Source organism: Fulmarus glacialis, unplaced genomic scaffold, assembly GCF_000690835.1.
Source record: "Fulmarus glacialis isolate BGI_N327 unplaced genomic scaffold, ASM69083v1 scaffold40876, whole genome shotgun sequence".
Lineage (NCBI taxonomy): Eukaryota > Metazoa > Chordata > Aves > Procellariiformes > Procellariidae > Fulmarus > Fulmarus glacialis.
In genome coordinates this window covers 18,761-39,006 of record NW_009219504.1, presented here as the reverse complement: position 1 = coordinate 39,006, position 20,246 = coordinate 18,761, and the positions used below count along the sequence as shown (strand labels likewise).

At 39.0% G+C, this 20,246-nt stretch overlaps 1 protein-coding gene across 1 annotated transcript in view; it reads left to right on the top strand.

The window, feature by feature from the left end:
- The first annotated feature begins 2,355 nt into the window (after positions 1–2,355).
- Positions 2,356–20,246, top strand: part of EPN2 (epsin 2) — a 21,212-nt gene continuing 3,321 nt past the window's right edge. Inside the window, 6 exon segments of the mRNA XM_009580405.1 lie at positions 2,356–2,950; positions 4,733–4,735; positions 13,246–13,358; positions 14,877–14,969; positions 15,190–15,391; positions 18,534–18,707. Coding sequence (XP_009578700.1) covers positions 2,356–2,950; positions 4,733–4,735; positions 13,246–13,358; positions 14,877–14,969; positions 15,190–15,391; positions 18,534–18,707 — 1,180 coding nt within the window.

Sequence of the window (20,246 nt, the reverse complement as noted above, 5' to 3'; positions counted from 1 at the left end):
GGAATATATAAGTTCTTTTCTCATATTTACATGAGGATTTGTGTCTGAGGATGTTGGGCTTGGTGGACTTTTTATCTAACTGTTTTAGGAGGTTTCGTAGTTCTCATGTTTTTGATTTTTCATGTTATTTACTGTTTTTCTGGTTGGGTGACAAGCTCAGCCCTTATGGGGGGGTTTGCATTCTTCTGATCTGGGATCCTACCATCTGTATAGTTGTGTTCATGATTAGGCTGGCACTTGTATCCTCTGCTGGCTCCAGTTTTACCAGCTAAAGAGGTTATTGCCTGCAGTCTGTTCTTAGTTCTTTGTGACCATCTTTCTACCAGATGCTGCCACCTCCTTGGATAACTTGTTCCAGCTTTGTCTGTGAACTTGCCTTAATCTATTACTGACAAAAAGAAATGGTTTAGGTTAAGTGTGTGTGTGTGTGGTGTGGTGTTGTTTGTTTTTTATCTTATTTTATTTATTGGTGCCTCACCTTTTGAGGGTGATGCATTAGAGAGTGATCAGAAGGGCAGGTGAGCCAGCAGATTTGGACAACATTAACTTTCGGAGTGAAGCAGCAGTTGTGAGCACCTGGGAATGTTTATATAGGATCCTTTTCAAATGCTGGATTTATAATTCACAAACCTGTAAATGCCCCAGGAGAAGATGCCCCCTTTTTATTCCTGTTGCTACTAGCCATCTGACAACAGATCGACATTCTTCTACAGTTGGTTTTAAATATTGAGGAGAACACCAGGATGATGTATTATACCTGAAGTTTAGTGTTGGTCTCATTTAAAGTTAATTTTCCATGATGTCATAATAGTTTTTATTCTGCCAAAAGTTAACTTTAGTGGAACAAGGTAAAATACAGTAACTCATTGGACCTATTCTGTGGTCATTTAACTTGCCCAGAATCCTTTTCTAAGAAGGGTATATGGCTTTATGCTGAGAAAGTCATTATAGAGCTGCATGTTGTCCAAGTTGACACTTAATTCTGCTTTCATTCTAAATGGTACAATAGTAGTTTGAAGAACGATGACAATATTAGGCTTGAAATCTGTGCTTTACTTCTCTCCCCTGTCTTTTGTAAGTGATACTGTTGCTTCTTTGGAGTGTTTGGAGAAATGCTGTTAGAGGACATCTTGAATGTGCAAGCTTTGTTAATGTGGCAAGTTCCATCACAGAACCAATGCTTAGTGTTCATGCAAGTGGTGAATATCAAAGGCTATGCTAACTGTGTTAATGTAATAGCAAAATCTGCCAGTTTACTCAAGTAACGTATTCTAAAGCTTAATAGGCCTCTGTTTACTTGAAACAGTGACCTTAAATAAATAACTGAAACAGCTTTCCAGCTCTAGAGCTTGTCCTTGGGTTTCTTGCCAGTCATTTTGGTTTTACAATTGCATTTGCATACAATTAACAATTCTTCTGTGCTGTGTGAAAGACACATGGAGCAGAAACTGTAGATCTGATGACTGTTGTCAAATGTGCAAAGTAAATGCATTTGGAAAAAAAAATTCCCCTCTAATCTGCTTAGCATTAAAGGTCACCTTGAGTTGGAGTGCATCGTTCTGGTGCTCATTTGTCTTCCCTAGGCCTCAACTGAATGCAAGAGCACTGTTCAAGATCTCTGCCCTGAAACTGAGCGTGCTTTAAAGTTACCTATGGTTTCAGAAAAAAACTTGATTAATTTTTAGGAAGTTTGCTTATTCTCTCAGTACGCAGATTCCTACAGCAATGGTAGCAGACTGCAGTTGTCAGCTGTTAGAGGGAAGCTAATGGCTGCTAAGCATGGAATTTCTAATGTAGTTTCATCTCAGCTCTGCAAGCTAGCATTGTAATTTCTGTAATTAAAAATTCTAGGTAGGTTTTTACCTTGTTGGAAATTAAATCCGTAAGTCTTTTCTTGGACTTTGTTTCTGTTTTGCTTTTAAAATTTTGCATTTACATCACCATGGTTATCTTCTTGCTTTTGTCTTGTTCAGCAGTTCAAGTTTTTAATCTTCAATGTTTAATATTACTTGTGAGACGAGCAAGTTGTTTTCAAAATCAGATGTCCTGAAAAAATTCGGGAAGAAAATTCATCAGCTAACTCTAGCAAAATTTCTCAAAAGTGTATGTAGATTGCTTTCCATGTAGGAATAATTAAAGACACAACTAACATGCTTTGTTTTCTTTCCTTACTTAGGTCATGATTTTCATTTTCTCGTGTCATTCTCTTGAAGAGAGGAAATGATTGTAGTAGAACGTGTTACAAATAAGCCACTGATACGGAGCCTTTGCAGTTTGGAAACGTTCATAGAAGAGCAAATATAGCCCCTTTTTGTTTGTGTTCTGGAATCTGTCTTGTTAAAAAGGGAAATAAAAATGACGACTTCGTCTATTAGACGGCAGATGAAGAACATTGTGAACAATTATTCAGAGGCCGAAATAAAAGTTCGGGAAGCGACCTCTAATGACCCTTGGGGTCCTTCCAGTTCATTAATGACTGAAATAGCAGATCTGACTTACAACGTTGTGGCCTTTTCTGAAATTATGAGCATGATCTGGAAACGACTGAATGACCATGGCAAGAACTGGCGACACGTATACAAGGCCCTTACTCTGTTAGATTACCTGATTAAAACTGGTTCTGAGAGGGTGGCGCAGCAATGTAAAGAGAATATTTTTGCTATCCAGACGTTGAAAGATTTTCAGTATATTGATCGAGATGGTAAAGACCAGGGCATCAATGTGAGGGAGAAGTCCAAGCAGCTAGTGTCTCTTCTGAAGGATGATGAGCGACTCAAGACAGAGAGGGCCCAAGCCCTGAAGACCAAAGAACGCATGGCTCAGGTGGCCACTGGAGTGGGTAGCAATCAGATCACCTTCGGCCGAGGCTCCAGTCAGCCAAACCTATCCACCAGCTACTCGGAGCAAGAATATGGAAAGTCTGGAGGATCCCCGGCATCTTATCATGGCTGTAAGTACAAGCAAACGCACGTAAAAGAAGTTTCTCTTCCTTTTCTTTTGAGAGATTTTGTATTCTGATTTGCTGTTAGAGTGAGAGTAAATGGTGCCTGCTAGGAGGATTAATATGCTGACTGCAAGGAGCTTTTTGCAATGGCTGAGTCTTTGTAGGTCTGCTCGGTGGCACTAATGTCTCTTCAAATGACTGGCTAAACATTTGTTTTGGAGAGGATGTGTGTGTTGACGTAAATAGATTTAAAAAGCAGCTGTTTACTGTCAATTCCTCAAGGTAGCATTGTCAAGCTGCTTTTGTGAACATGTTCCAATGTTTGATCTGATAGGCCCCCAATCTCAGTTGGGAGATTGTTAATGTTTTTTATTTGTTTCTAGTTTTAAAAGGAGTGCTTGAAAATTTGTCATGTTAAGGTTTTTTTTGTTAAGTATAATTCAAGAAAAAATTAGAAATACGGAGTATTCCCTGGATCATTTTGCTAGGTATTTTCTTTATGGTGCTGCTGTTTTATTTTAGGAAGAATGTTGGTATTTAATTTACTTCATTGCTTGCTCAGCAGTTCTTAGAGGAGTAACTCTTTGAATATGTGTTTAAATATTTATACTATCAGCATTTAGTATGCAAGTATCAGTACTAAATACTATATTTCATTCTTTTAAAAAAAATACAGTGATGTGGGAAGAATGGATTCTTTATACCACTGCTTGGGGGAACTCCCTGTCATGTTAGGAAGAGGCCTGATTTGGCACTAAATCCTTCTTAATATAAGTAATGATCTGATGAAAGCTGCTTTGGCTGGAATGTCAGTGGTTGTGGTCTAATTCTGAAGGAAAATCTTTTCTTTAAATGAATGCTTATAGTGTGTGGAGGACTGTAACTGAGCCAGTGTGGTGAATCGATTGAGCACCAGTTTTAAGAATCTTAAGTTTGTCATGTCCTGTGTCCCAAAGTGCTTCTCAAATTATAAATACGTGAAAGGTGTCAGTACCCCTGACATGTACAGACATTTTCTGTGGAAGGCAGTAGGAGGTAACAGTTAGGATGAAGAAAATCTCTGCCCATTTAAAGCGTTGGAGAAGAGCAGGAAATTTTTTTTTTTTTTTTTTTTTTTTCAAAAGGAAATATTTTTAGGATGCGGGGTTCAAAAAAAGTGCACGAAGGTTTCCAGGTATGAGAATTTTTATCTTATCTCTTAATTAACAGTGGAATAACAAACATTTTAGTTTTTCTGTAATAACCATACTTGGGCATTGATTCAGTGTGAATTTTTGAAGCACAACATGTATATTGTTATCACAACAATAACGTTTTTTCTTTTGAGGTCTGTAGATCTCTGTCTACAGACAAAAATTCTTAATTTAGGAGATAGCTTGAAATATTGTTGTTTTTAACTTATGCTGATGGACTGAAATAATAGTCACTAAGGTATGCTGAGCACACCTTTGGTTTGTTCCACAGGGTTATTTCTTCACCAGCTCTTAACTTTAATTAGTGCATGTAACTATTGTTTGTCATGTTAAATGCTACCAGAGGCTTCGAACTATTCCTCACAGCAAGGATTGAGCAATCAGGGTGTGTTTCTGAATTGTTGTTCCTCGGACACTTTAAGAATTTTGATGGGGGACTAGATGTCAAAAAGCAAGTTTGGTTATTCTTTCAGTACACAGTGTTGATTTACTCGATACTCTCATTTGCCTGCATGTGACTTTGCTGTATATCTCTATTTGCAAGATTGCTTTTGAGGTAATGATTTCTTAATCTTTTTTCCTCCTCCCACATAAGCATGTACCTAAGAAGCTTTAGAAATCTCAGGCTTTTTTTTTTTTTTCTTTAGGTTCCTGCTCTGTGGTAGACTCTCCTGGACTTAATTATCTATCAGCAAAAATACAGATGGCTGTTAGTTTTTATGATCTGCATCTTTTGAAGTTTTAATGTTTCTTGTATGGTTTAATTGAGTATAGCAAAGCAAACCAGCACCTTACAAAACAGCTGTGCTAAGTGCTGCTGATAACGGAAAACTTTGTGTAGAGCTTTGTCCTTTATCCTAGGAGACGAGGAAGGAGTTTCATCAAAATCCAGACATTTAATCTGTTACATAAATGTAGGGTTATTCTTGTGCCTTCTAAATTTAATGGAAAAGATGCTTTTCATTATTTAAAGTGAAAGAGATTGTATCCATCATGTTTTCTTTTATTCTATAATGATACCCTTCTTTTGTTCTGAAAATATGGATTCAGTAAAATATGTAAAAGGAATTAAGTTATGCTTAGCTCCTGGGAAATACTCTCCTTATAACAGTTTTAAGATGCAGTTGCTGTACTGTATATTCTGGTAGAATTGTCTTTCATTTCTCTGAGTCTTTGAAGAGAAGATCAGAGGCGTTTAGATTTGCAATCTATAGCATAAGATTTGCCTATTAAAAATGTACATCCACCCTCTTTGCTAGATATTTAGCATGTCTTATTAATATTCAAATAGAAATAAAATTTGGGAGAGTGTCACAGCCTTTTCACCAACATAGCTAAATGAAATGTTTCATCTCTCAGTGTTGTTGGTATTAGCACATTTTACTTCTGTTCCCTGCTAGATGCAATGGGTGGGGATTGAAGATTTTGAGAATTCTTAGCTGAATGCATTCCCCTTACTTGAAAAGATTGTGTTTGGCTATAAAATCTCCTCATTTTTTAATACTTTCTTGCAGAAGAAAAGAAGCCTGAGCTGGCTGAAAGAGCTTGATAGCTTCTCCAGGACAGATCACTAGGGGAACAAGTAACTTCCAGTGGATAATGTGTTAGGATTGTGCGTGAGGGATCTCTCCCCCTTCTGTCAGTTACTAAAAGTACAATATTGGATAAGTCAGTGGACCCATTTTGTTCAGTTTCTTCAGAATGTTGAATTAGCTGCACTGTACAGCATTGACTGTAAACACTGCAATGCTCAAACTACTGCTCTTCTCTAGCTTCTTAAGCATATGTATAGGCTTGTATCTGAGAGTGCGTGTAAGAATTGGTTTTTGTATTTGATGTTGAGCCAGAAAGGTTTTCCTTATAGAGTTGCTGGTCTCTGTGTCCTGAATTTAACCTTTATGAAAAAATAAAAGCAGTGTTGATAGCCTGTATTGTGTGAGATGTTCAAGATGGAAAAGGATCTCTTGACTGATGTACCATCATCCCTCACTGCTGCAGGCAAGACACACATGCGAATAAGGACATTTTCCCCATTTCCTTGCAGATATTTTCATCTCATCTCTAACAATCCTTTAGAAAATGTGGAAGGTGAAATGGTGAAGCATGATAGTTTTTAATAAAATCCTTTCCCCAAAGCTTTGCCTTAATGACTCTGTCGGCCCTGAAGATCTCTGTGCTGTAAAGCTTGTATAGTTCTAGAGAGTACATTATGGCATGTGAATATTACTGACTGTTGATGCAAACATTTGTAAAAGTATGGGGTTTGCTATCTAGTCTCGTAATCTGCAAGTGGAAGCCAAGAGAGATACTGTAAAGCTAAAAGCAAAAACAAAGCTCCTCCCAACCTCCATCTTGTCAACAATTTCTGACATACTGGGGACAATTGGCTATCTTCCAGCTTTAAGCTGGGGCAATTAATGTTCAGATTAGGAGCTATCAAATACTCCATGACAAAATACATAGAAGTTTTTATTTTGGAAAATATGTAAATTGTATAGAGTTGCATAAAATCTGATACCAGGTTTTGTTTCACATTAAGGAAATGTTCTTGTGCGGTGCTAAAACTAAACGTATTGGGGAGAGGAAGGAATATAAAGTCAATATTTGAAATCTTTTGGAGCAATAGTTCCCCACCCCTCATCTGGCTTTGTGTCTAAATAGTGTCTTTATGCTAGACGTTAGTCACCCAGTGTTGAAAACGTCAGCCTCTTGTTCCTAGCCTTGTTTCATCCACAGCTGCCAATGACTGCTTAAATAGGATTCTGGATTTATGGCTGCATGGGGAAAAGTAGGGTGTTCTTAATATAGACCTCTTAAGTCTGAACTGGGATGCTGTTTCAAGCCTGGGAGTGCATTTGTTAGAGTTTACTGGTCTTGATAAAGTCCTTCATCTAGTAACTATCTTTTTAAAGTATTCTTTCAGCAGAGCCTTACGCAGGAATATTACTCTGTTGCTACACTGGAGCATGGCAGAAGCGTAACCCACAGTTACGGCTGTGTGGCAGACAGTTTAGAGTACCTACAAAATGCTGTGCTCGAGCACCGCGGGCCTGCAGAAGCTCTTAGGAGATGGGGCAGGAGTGTAGGGACTTGGATTACCTTGTTCTTTCTCAACTGTCATGGGAGCAGGTTAGTTGTGTTGTCTTTAGCAGACCTATCCGGATTGTCACAGTTGAGCTGTGGCTGCTGAGGGAGCAAGCAGTGTGGTCTGCTGCAGCTCCTTGTGGCTGCAGGAGTCGGAAAAGTGATGGAAAAACTCTACCTGGAGGAAAGTGACTGACAGAGCCAATTCCTTGGCACCCCTGCCCCCAGACAATAGTGCATTTGAATTAGTTTGAACTTTGAAGGATCCCTGGAAAATGCTGGTCCTCTCCCTGTACTGCCTTCATGTTTTAAAAGCAAGTTTACTGAAGCCCCGCTTTTTGAAGAGGTCCAATCCTATTATGCCTAAACCAGGACCTACCTGTGTTATTTTGGGTTGTACACATGTCCTTTCCTTTGGCCATCTGCTGCCTTGGGTTTGGGTTGCACTTAGAAATGTTGGCAGAGCAAGACTGGTGTGTGTTTTAATGTCCTAATTTCATTTACACAAACACGGCAGAGTAGGGAACAAGGCAATGTGCACAGTGTGACCTGATTTTAGAGGAGTGCTTTGCCTGGAGGTAGGCCGCTTGGCTGAGAAATTATTATACATTATACATACAGCCTATTTGATAAAAGATTGTTGAAAGATGGACTGAAAAGGGCTTTTATGGATCTTGTGAAATGCCAAGTCTGTTAACCTTACCTGTAAGGATTTTGGGAGCAATTTTCTTTAGCTGAAATAATTTTTAGTTTTTATTTTATTTTAGTATTTCCAATGATTATTCACATTAAGTTGACTCATTATTTAAAAACAGTTTTGTGAAGCGTCAGCAAGTTTGTGTTCACTCATCTATTTCAGCTTTGTCTCCCCTTTTGCTTGGAGTAGAAAATAATTCAGAGGAATTACTAATTTGGGTTTGACACTAGGAAATTCAAAATGCTCCTGTTTTTAAAGTTTTTTTTATAATCTGTTTTGCATCTTTGCAGGTTGGAATACATCTCTGGCCTTCCATCTTAGTCAGGGAATGTATACGGCATATCATCCAGCAATGAGTCTGGATGAGCTGTGTGGATAATTTCTGTAGTCTGAGGTGTTGAAGGAATTTGGTAGACTCTTGTGTTATCTGTTAGATGTCACTTGACAACTTGATTTAATCCTTTCATCATACTTTTATTTTTCTGGTGCTCTAAGTAGAGGTGGGAGATGCCATAAGTGTAACCAGGCTTCTGTTGTTGCACTAAATTATCTAACTATGTCTATTAAGATGAGCGTAGGGATCACCTGGGAGAAAAAATGCTCTTTAAGCAAAACAAGCCTTAAGGATTTCTTCAGTTTAAATGAATTTCAAAAGTGCTCTGTCTGCTTCAGTGCAATTGGAAATCATGCAGTAAGGCTGATCAGCTCCACCTTGTCGCATTAATAGGTGCTATTAATTCTCTTCTTGTATTTGAAAGATCTCTTTAATTCCCAATGGAAAGATGGATTACACAGTTTCTTCTAGATTAAGCAGTTTGCACATGCCCTTTCATAATTTGAGAGGTTAGATTGGCTTTTTGAAAGTATCCCATCTTTATTTGAATAGTCTTTCATTTGAAGACTAACAAATGGGATCTCTGCTTGGTTCCCAAGGGAGTTGCTATCAGTTTCTAAGTTCTTACCTTGATGATATTCTAATTTTTCAAGCCTTAGTTTTTTCTGCCTTTGTAGATGTACCGATTGAGTGAGGAAGCAGCTTTTCTTTCTGAACAAATGTGACTAAGAACTGAATTCTGTTCTTAAGAATGCCACCTGCAAATTATAAAGCTGGGGCTTGTTTGCCATGGCACTCTGTGCTGTCACTTGGTCTAGAGTGACATTTAAAAAAAAAAAAAAAAGACAACCAAAAACAAACAAAAAACCCACCCAAAAAACCAAGCACACGCTTCTGAATGAAAATACCCGGTCTGATTTTTATGCTGGGACTGATTTTGATTTTTATCATTAATGTAGGCAATGACTCTGCTTTCTAGCTGTGTACTGTATATATACTTTAACTCACTAATTTAACCAAACCTATAGACATCTACAGAGGGCTTTTAATATAGCCAAAATACAGTAAATTACCAATAGATACGTATGAAAGACGTCATAGCCTGCACCAGAGACAGATGGTGGACCAGAATCCTGCTTTAGTGATTAACTGAGGTTGGAAATTATTTCCTTGCACTGCAGCTAGAGTCGTGCTGAGAAGCCAGGCCGGTGGCATGTCTCCCTGCAGAAGCAGATACCCACGCAATTGCTTCTGGGCAGCCTAGGAGGGACGGGATCTCCAAATTCTCAAAGCAGCAACAAAGCAGGGCTTAGCAGGTCAGAATTGATCTATTGAGTCCCATCTTACATAAACATCTGAGTTAACTGTCATGTGCTGTGGGATAAGAGATTCTTTGTGTGGCAGCAATACTGTTACTAAGGCAATAACCTTTATGCTAGATCCTTGCAAACTAAAACGTTAATGCAGGACGAGGCCAGTATAGAAAGGCAGTTACAATACTGCGGGAATTTAGGAGTGAGGTTGCTGGATAAAACATGTCAGATTACTACCAAGAATAGTGTTTTGAATGTCCCTTAAACCCTCTTCAAAAAATTATGCTGGTAGCTATTTAATGTAGATGGTTTTATAACCACTGCAGAAGTTTAAATGTGAAATAGCAACATTCTTATCAACGTTTTTTAATGTGAGGCCCAAGGAAGAATTTAAAATTGTCAGTTTTTTCCTTTTTTTGTAAAAGGAGCTCTAAAGTGCCTTTTAGAGTTAATAAAACCAAGTAGAATGAATTGCTGAAAAGCCTAAAAGTGAAAAGAAATAAGCTATATCTGTGAGACCCCTTATTATCAGTGTTCAGATCCTGGAGCTGCTGAATGCTGGTCTCTGTTGGGAGCTGTGAGGTAATGTAGCTCTCTGCCAAAGCAAGCCTGCCATTCCCGTGCGCGGCTGGGAGGCGAGGACCCACCATGGGAGGGCAAGTGAGACGCTTGGAGTAGGATGCAATCCCTGCTTCGTGCAGCTTTTTAGTGCAAAAATGCTGCGTGCTGTTGAAAGTTGAAACTGGTGACCACTTTCAGTAAGTAGTCCTTCATGTGGAAATGGGAGGAAAATCAACGGAGTTAACCCATTTCACATCATTTTAAAGTCATTCTACCACCAGCTTCTTACTTGTTATGGAACGTAGTTATGTCAACAGAGACGGAAAAGCTCCTATGCGAAAAGTGCAGGAAATCATGTTCTTCCCCTCAATTGCAGTTAAAGAAACAGAAGGCCAGAAGGTACCTGCCTGATCATAGTCCAGCTGCGATTTGTTCTCAGGTGACTATGTAGGTGTCAGATTTGCATGTTTATCCAGCTCTGGTTTTAAACTAGTTAGACTCTTTTTTCCTGCTGGAAAGCTGCTTCTTTCTATTTGTATCTCAAATTTAATCACACTCAATTTATACTATTAGTTCTTGCCCCTTTATCTTAAATAGCTTTTCTCACTCCATGGTATTTGCAAGCCTGATGTATTTAGCAACCTTAAACGGGTCAATTTTCTTTTTGCAAAGATAAACACAGAAAATACTCTTTATGCTCAGAAGGGAAGCGTTTCCACATCCATTCTGTTTTGAAATCATCTGTCTTGGATTTGAATGACTAGAATTGCATTTGGTATGATTCTATGAATTCTGACTAGTGCTTTGATGCAGTAGTGCTAATGTTAGTAATAGCTGTATTAGGTTAGTGGCTGGGAGTGATCATGTGTTTTAGTGCTAAAGAAAGTTCTCTGCATCTCTGTCACTTGCAGTTGATGCCCCCAGTTAGCAGAAGGCGGTCATCAAAGGAATTATTTTTCTTTCTCTGCATCATCCCATTTCCCTTCTCAGTCATCTGTTTTTTTAATAGTCCTGTTTCTCCCTCTAGTTTGACAATTTTTCTTAGCATTATCTTTGCATTTTCCCATAACCTCCTGCATTTGTTTATTACATAATTTTTCTTAAGATTGGTCTTAAAGCCAGTTCTTGAGAAACTGTTAGCAAACTTCCTTGGTGGTAGGCAGTATGTTATAATCTCTTCTTCAACTGGTTCTTTACCTATTTCAGTTCTTACACTACCCTCTGTTTAACAGTAACATCCTATTTAGCATCATAAAATACTTCGCTGAGTCCACATAGATTAACTTTACTGCTTTTCCTTTTGACTGACAAATCAGAGAAGCATCTCAGCTTTTCTGTAATGGGCTACCTTTTGGTAACCTTGTGTTGAGTTTTATCCTGTTTTCTTTTTAATTCTCTTTATTTTCATATTTAAGAATATTCAAATTTTACAAACATTTTAAGGTTATATTTTCCATGCTGTCAGACATCCTGTTATCTGGTGCCCTGTTTATTCCTACTTTAAGTCTGTGTTAGTACATGTAATATATTGGAGAGCCTAGCTGTGACTGTTGGAGCAAAAAGTACTCGTGAGGCAGGCTAAATTTAGATACTTTATATGAGAAAGTTTGAAAAAGTAATAGAACTGAGGTATGAGTAACATCTTTCTGTGAAGTAAGGAGCTTGTCTGGTTGGCTTGAAAGCTTCAGGATCAGTACAATGTGGAAGGAATCATTCTGGGTGATAAATTAATTTGTGCCTTTAGAAATGGAGTGGGATGGGATGGGATACTTTGGGTGTATGGTGGAAAGGAAAGGTCATTCCTCATTTACGGAGAGTCACCTTCCTTCTGGCCTGCTGGATGAGAGAGAAGGTTGCATTTTTATAATGTCATTTTTGGCCTAAAAGTTAGGGGGAGACATGACTGGGAAATACTTGAAGGATTGAAGTAGTGACTGAAAAAGTGTTTGTTTTGTTTTGTTTTTTTTTTTTTTAAATTACAGTTTGGCAATCTAATTTTTACATGCCTAGCTGACCTATAAAGAAGAAACGTGTTTTCTTTGAGCTTGACATCATAGTTTAAAAATATGGGTCTTCTTTATTAAATGTCAATATATATTTTGCCAAACTAATTATCATTCCAACCATTAAATATAAACTTTCTTGCCAAAGTAAGATAAAATTTCTGTATAAATTATTTGGATGCTAGAGAATTATCTCAGAGAGAGAGAGAGAGAGGACAAAAATTGTGTAATTACTGTATAGTGATAAGCCTATTAGTATTGTCCCATTCAGATGGGAATTTCTGCATGCTACTGTACTGAAAACATCAGTAAAAGAATATTTGTGTATTGAGAAATTGTGTATTTTAGCTGTCAAGCTTGACTGTTATTTGGGTAGGAGTGAGGGAGATTACCAGCTGCTACTTAGCTAATAGAGGTCTTCATCTAAAGAAAGACCAACCAGCAACAAAAACCCCCTAACACATACACCAAACTTATTTTTTAAACAGAGAATGATACAGTATTTTTGTAAATTTTGAGTATGAATAGCTGGCTTGTTGGTCTCTGAGCCTGCCTAGCAGTTAAGAATAGTTCTTTATCTGTCCCATTAAGACTGTATTATTTTACAGAAAAGTGGGTGGTATCCAGTTTTACCCTGGTATTGGCCAACTCCCAGCAAATTCTTACTGACAGTGTAAGATGTAAGAAATATCAACAAATGTTTTCTTGAATGATTAATTCTGTAGTTTTTTAAGTCAGTGTCCTACCCCCCAAGGCTTTGGTACACTGAGACAGGGTATCCAGCGTTCGTTGGTGATACTTCTTGATACTACAACCCCACTAACACAAAAAGCCTTTGTTTTCCAGGAAGTTTTTCCTTTAAAGCAATTGAACTGCCTTGCAGAGTTCTCCCTGCTTAATTGTTCTGGCTTGTTAACCTCAGCCGTGGTACAAGCTTTATCTCTGACAGTTCAAGGAGCCGATGGTGGCCCCTGGCACCTGGGGGGCCTCTCACTGCGCTGGGGACCTTGAAGAATGGCTGTGTTGAAAGTGGGGTGGTCTGATCAGAGGAATAATCAAACCTGTTATATCTTTTTGTTGTTTGGTGTTAAATTTGCTGGTTTTTGTCTCCAACAGCTACATCCCCTCGAGTTTCCTCGGAGCTCGAGCAGGCCCGGCCTCAGACGAGTGGAGAAGAGGAGCTCCAGCTGCAGCTCGCGCTGGCAATGAGCCGGGAAGTGGCGGAGCAGGTCAGTTCCCGTGTAGGTTTTCCAAAGTGTCTATGCTTTGATAGTTGAGACTACAATCCTGTTTTTTTCAATGGCAGCTTGGCTTTGCTCCAGGTGGAATGGGGGGAGAGAAAGGCCATTTTGGAAGATGTTGCTCTTTTATTTTTTAAATTTTTTTTAAATCTCTTTTTAAAGTAACTGCAGCCTCCGAGCTGTTGAGACTAGTGGAGATGACAGTCACTTTGCAAGAAGACTTTGTGTGGGAGGGTGTTAATCATCACATTACTGAAGATGTTTTCAGTTGGGAAGAACTGAAAACGTGACTGTCCTGAAAACCTTCATTAGTGGGGCCAGCATAAGAAATGTCAGTGAATTCTGATTACAATGAAATTTTGAATGATCTGCTCATTCGGTGAGGTTGTCTGGAACAGAAGGATGACCTGACACAAAGTACTAGAATTTATAAAGAACCTGGTTTAAAATAGCTTGGCTCCTAATGTATCACACGGGTTATGTTACTGTGGTAATTCTTAGAGGTTCATTCTGAATTTGCAGTAAGTGCTGTAATTGTGGATAAAGTTTACTGCATATTAATATATAACAAAGTTGTTGATCTCAGCTATGGGTGAAAATTCAAGTCAGCCTGCTGAGTGTCCGTAATATTTTAGAGGCTTCCTGTGACGATTCTAGCTTACTGCTGTATGTCAGGCATTAGTACCTCTGTGCTTGGAAAGGGAAACTATCACCCAGTAAACTTCGTCATTATTGAGCAATAAAGTTAAAGAAAATGAAAATCAGAATCTATCAGTTGAAATAGCTTAAAAAATTGCAAGGGAAATACCAGCTGGGGAATTGGTCAACTTCTGAAAGACGTGATGCAAGCAAAGATATTTAAAGTAGTTGAATGTACCACAAACATGGTAGTTTACAGATGTTAAAGAACTACAAGATATGCATGGAGTTGGCTAGATTAACTCACTTAGCGTTCTCTATAATAGTTGCATCAGTTGTGGAGGGAAGCTGACGGAAGCCAGGAAAAGTAAAGTTTAAATCACTGTGTCCTTCAGTGGTGATTTGAATGTTCAAAAACATTACAATAATTTAAAGCTGGGATATTTACTTTGTCTTTCAGTTCAGTGATGGTTCTAGCATTGTAACTGAATTTTTGGAAAGAATGTTTCGTTTATACCTTTCCCATTAGGAGTAAAACAACACAAGGGTAAATTTCAGTCAGCAAAATGGATGTTATGATCACACTGTTACGATGGTGTTACAGGGTCAGGGTGCTCCTGACCTCTGTTTGAGGCAAGAATCACAAGAATTCCCCCACACACACACTTGTGTTATGTACAAGGTACAGCAAATAACCCTGGCAATCCCACTGCGCGTGCCTGTGGTGCGCATCACTCCTAGGGTGGCAGGGAGTACTGCCCAGGCCTTCCCTGGCAGTGTCCTGCCAAGGGGGCTAGAGACCTGGAGGGAGCAAGCAGCACAGTCTAGGCTAATGGTCTATATCAACAGTGTTGATTTCCTTTGCAGGAGGAGCGCCTCAGACGCGGAGATGATCTGAGATTACAGATGGCTCTGGAGGAGAGTCGCAGAGACACAATTAAAATTCCCAAAAAGAAGGAGGTAGTGCCTTCGACTAAGAAATTCCCGGTTATGCTGCCAAAAGCTGAAATACAGTAACACAAAATAGCTTAATACTGAGCTCTTTTATGCTTTTGGGATTGCTTTGTTGTATAGCTTAAAGCTTCTTCCATGTGGGTTAAATTTCAAACTACTAGTCAATGCAGGTGTGTAAAAGGAAAAAAAAAAATTGCTTCTTCACTCTCATGGGTTTGTACTTCAGATTGGTAATGCTCTTGATTAAAGCTCAGATTATTCCTGCCCTCAGCATACCACTTTGTTGGACCTAATGGATGCCCTGCCCTCGTCGGCACCAGCCCCACAGAAAACGGAGCCTTGGGGACCTCCTGCTGTTGCAAACCAAACTGATCCCTGGGGAGGATCCACAGTTGCAGCTACTGCCTCTGACCCATGGCAATCATTTGGTAAGAATAAACTGCAGAAGGAATGCTTATTTAAAAGTTTTTGCTTTTTAATGTTGAGCTCTTCAGAGTTTCTCAATGTACAATGTCATGCTTGATAACGACAGTATATTAGCCCATTTTGACTGTTTCCTGTACTCTAGAACTAATGTTCCCCTAACTCATTTCCAAGCAGAAACAAATGGAAGTTGCACTCTGTTCTTGCTTTTTAAGCAGCTGGGTTTTTGTGTGTGCATTTTGAATCTTAAGAAAGAGGAGAAGAGTGAAGCTTCTGTTGTCTTTGTACAGCAAAAACAACTCGTCTCAGACTGGGGGGATGCTCATGCTTTGGCTGCTAGTTGTGTCCAGTGTCATGGCTTTAGACTCTTGCCAGTATTTAATATAGTACTTAGGCAGGGTGCTGTGGTTAGGAGGGCCATAGATCTGAATTACCATGTCTTTAATTGCCTCTAATGAAATGTGATGTGTATACTGTCAGAACCAAATGGATTAAATTGTTTAAATAGAGATTTTTATACTAAACAAAAAAATTGAGGTTACCATTTTAAATATTCACCGTGTTTCGTAAGCTTTTGATGCTAAATTCATGGAATCTGTTTCTGAAGTGAAAGATCCAGTGCTTCACATCTTAAAGAGCAATTAAGTCCACTGTTTTGCTTGTTTGCTTTTGTGTGTGTGTTTTGCTGCCTATGTAGTGTGCTGTTTTCTAGGTTAGCCAAAGTCTGTCCAAGGAGTTACTCCTTTGCATAAAAAACTCGATGGTTCCTCACAGTATGTGTTAAACTTGCTACGTCTGTGGAATTGGAGCTGGATCTATTTTTTTGTTGGCTTTGGATTTTTTTTTTTTGAGGGGGCAGGGGGTTTCTATACAAATGGAAGCTCTTTCCTGAAGACTAACAGCTTAGTTCTGTCAGTTTTGCTTCAGGCTGGTGATTCTACGACCTCTGCTATAAAGTGCTTCAAAGTCATTTGCATTAGCATTCAGCACACCACCATTGAGATTCCTGATGAAAATTTTGAAGTTTAATAATGAAATGCATTTCCCGCCCCCCCTCCCCCCCCGCCACGGTGGCATTAAAGGCACCTACATAGCTGCTGGGCCAACTACAGTTCATTGTTCTAAGTGTAATCTGTTTCTTTTTTTGTGATAAACTGCAAGCATGATATCAGAAAAAGTCCCAAGTTTGGGCCCTAAGGCTGTTCAGTGTATTTTTCTGTGGTTAAAAACCAAACAAAATCCACCTTCTTCAAACCTCGTGCTTGATACATAATCCTCTGACAAGATTTTCCTTGTACCAGTTGCAGTTGTAGCATTTCCTCTCAGTGACTCCCAACTTTATTAATACCATAGAACAAGCCCTTGTTCCAGCTTGCTGGTTACTTGGCTCCCAAAGATAGTCTTGAAGATGTAAGATTTATGAATTTGACTGCTAATAAAAGAGTGACTCATTAAACTCTGTTTCTCAAATCCTGCATGTGCTTTGGCATTTCAGTAGAGATAATGGAAGCTACGGGAAGGTATCTTCCCAAGCGCTCTAATTTTGTGCGCTCTCTTTATGAAAGAAAAGACATTTTTGAAAGCTTCCGTTTATGGGAAGTGCTGTCATTAGCATTTCTTGTGTGGCATTGCTCGTAACTCAGCACTAAGGGTAGATAAAGGAAGTGTAAGTACCGGTGTGGGAATAGTTGGACTGACTGAGAGAATTTTAGCATTTCCTGGTCCGAAGCTGTAGCAAGACCATGCCACCTGTTGATGAAACAAAGACCAACATTGGAAATCGGGATTTGTGCCACTGTGTGTAGCATTGAATTGGTTTTCAAGAATATTGTGATGCCAAGGGGGTTTGTGTGTAGTTTTAAAAAATAAAACAATATTCAGTTGTAACTTGAAACCCATATGGTGGTTAAAGATAATAGCCGTGTACCGCATGGGTAATTCTGTCCTACTCTTGGATTATACAGTTGTTCTTATTTAGTAATTAAACCATGACTGGTGGAGACGTTTCATTGGGAAGAGGAAGTGTGTTTGCATGTACTATCTGATTTGAAGGTAACTGGTCACTGTAGAGTTGTACAGGATGTGCATTTAAAGTACTAGGTTCCCATTCCTGCACTCTGATGGCCGGGGGGGGCAGCGGGGATGGACATCATAGGAACAAAGCAAGAGTGATACCTTCTGACACAGAGCTGGCCCACTGCAAATCTGAAATGTGATTTGCTTCAGTAGTCCTGGGGTTTGATAAGCCAAAATAGTTTAATTTAATGGTAGAAGGAAGAAGAGGTCACCTAAGCTGAAAAGCAATAAATTACTAGGGCGAGGAAGAAGAAGAAACTGGCAGGAAATTGTATATAGTGAGGCAAGTTTCCTTCTCTCATTCTTCCCTTACTGCCTTAATTTGTCACTTTACACTAGGAAGCCGTAACCTTGTGCACAACCTGAAGCAGTTTGGTAATCTGAATTTATAGGAATGAGGAGTTGTCAGCATCTTCCAATAAATGGGAATCCTGAACATACAGGCATTGGGGTTAAAAAAAAAAAAAAAAAAAGGAAGGGGTGTCAGTGGACAGCTTAGATCTGTGTCAGGAGGAGCGCCTTCAGATGGGAGTAAAAAAAGCATAACTAGCTCAGGGAAGCTGATTATATTTTTATAAAATAACAGTATGGTTAAAAGAGTTTGAAAATTATTCCGTTTGAATCTTACCGATTTCTTTCCTTTGTCCAAGTCTTAATGTTGTGTATTTCATACCTTTTACATACAGGCTTTTTTGAAAGCTTCTTTCCCATGAGTTCATAAATATACTCTGTGATTTAGGTCACCTTCAGTCAGATATTGTCTGTTGTGGTGGCAATGTCTGTAACAAAAGCAAGTTTATTTTCTTGTTGGAACTGCAGATTTTTTAAAAATTCAGTTTCAAATGGGAGATTGTTTTATTCATCTGTGTTGCACAGAATTTACTTGTACTTGTTGTCCAGTACATATGACACAGATGCTGAGACTTACCAGTATTCCTAATGTTGAACTGCTTCACCTATTTATGTTTAGTATTAATTGGCAGTAATGGCTCATAAGAGAGATTAATCTCCAAGGAAGGCTTTCCAAAGTGAAACTGTATTGAGTTGTGTTCCTGCTGGTTCTTTTTGCAGGTGCCAAACCAGCTGCTTCCGTTGACCCTTGGGCAGCACCAGCAGGATCCACAGCTCAGTCTCTGTCCAAAAATGTTGACCCTTGGGCTCCTGCTCAGCCATCTTCTACTGTAGCAAAATCTTCTGTGGATCCTTGGGGACCAGCACCTGCAAACAAACCCCTCTCTACTTCTGGTGAGAAACGGTTTCATCCCATATCCATATTATTTGAGTAATGAAGGTGAAATCCGAATGATTTTCTTGCATTGCTTGGTTAAAAGAAGCTATGTGCTGAACAATTTGCAGAACTGGTCTGTAAAATAAATGGGAGTTGTAATAGCTAGCAGCAAAAAGAACTTTAAATGTGATTATTCTGACTTAGAGCTCTGAATTTGTGTTGCTTCTTCGTGCTCTGTCCCTTCTACACTCTTTTATTGGTACGTGTGGATGCATGCTGAGCACTTACGACTGCTGCTGCTGTTGGGTTTTTATCTTTAATTAGACAAGGGCTTAATTTCTGGAAATGAATGATACTATAATTTTACCTTTCATCATGATAAATAGCTATACAGATGGATGTCTCTGCAGTCGCAGATTGACAGGTTGAGCAGCTCCACACTCTGAGGAGACTTTTAGAGGTGCAAATGAAGGTTTGTTACTTCAGACTGAGAGTGTGAAAGCTATCCCTAAGCCCTTGTGTGGCAAAATGCAGAAGGAGATGATGTAATTGTCTCTTCATGCTCTGAAACTAATGCAACCTTGATGAATCTTAATACCTGGTATTTTCGTGTTGGCACCGTGGCTAAATGCATCCTAAATGCATTTTCTGCTAGTCATTCATCTCAGGACATAATAAACAAAGGAATCTCAGAGTTCTGCAAAACGTTGTCTAATCAGCTTTTCACTGGGCAAAGGGCAATAACTGGATCATTATGAGAGTGATTCTTTAACTATGGTGGGTCTTTGTTCTTAATAAGAAGCATTGTTGTTATGCACAACCTTCACTCATTCTCTTGGGTGTTTGTCTTTTTGCGCTCTTTATGGAGCTAAGTCCGTACCTTCATTTGCTTGAAATGTGTTGAAGGTTAAAACTAAATTGAAAAAAATTTCAACTAATACAAGAAAACCCAGCAAACTTTAAAGCTTTTCAGGAGTGTGATTGCTCTTCATTTAGGTGTGGTTTTTCTTCCTCCATTTTGAGGTAAGGGTGTGTCCACATTTTGAAAATGTTATGTTTTCATTGGTTGCAAACTACGGGCAAGTTCTGGTGCTTTAGCTAACAGGGCCTTACCATCTCTACATGGCGGAGATAACATTTTCTATTGCATTCCTCCTCCTTTTAACTTCGGAAGCATAAGTCAAATCATCACTTAAGTTGTAGCAATGCTACATTTGTCTTTGGAACTGTATTCAGAAGTGTGTTTTACTGGAGGGCTGATTAACACACTTTATAGTTTAGGCTGTAAATTCGCTGTTCTCTTCTTTCACAGCAATATATGCCTGCCTATACATCTCTCTAGTGCAGACACTCAATAAAAACCCAGCGTGCTAAGGTGTGCCTTATATTGTGATTTAAAAGCACATTGCTCTGAGTAAGTTGGCTAATACTGTAAGAAAGGGCAGTTCTCTGACATTATCCTTCTCCCTGGTCCTGGGTAAGGGTAGGAGAACTCAAGCTGATCTGAACTGCTGCCCTGGAACCTGACAGAGGGGCTCCTTGGTAACATGAATGGG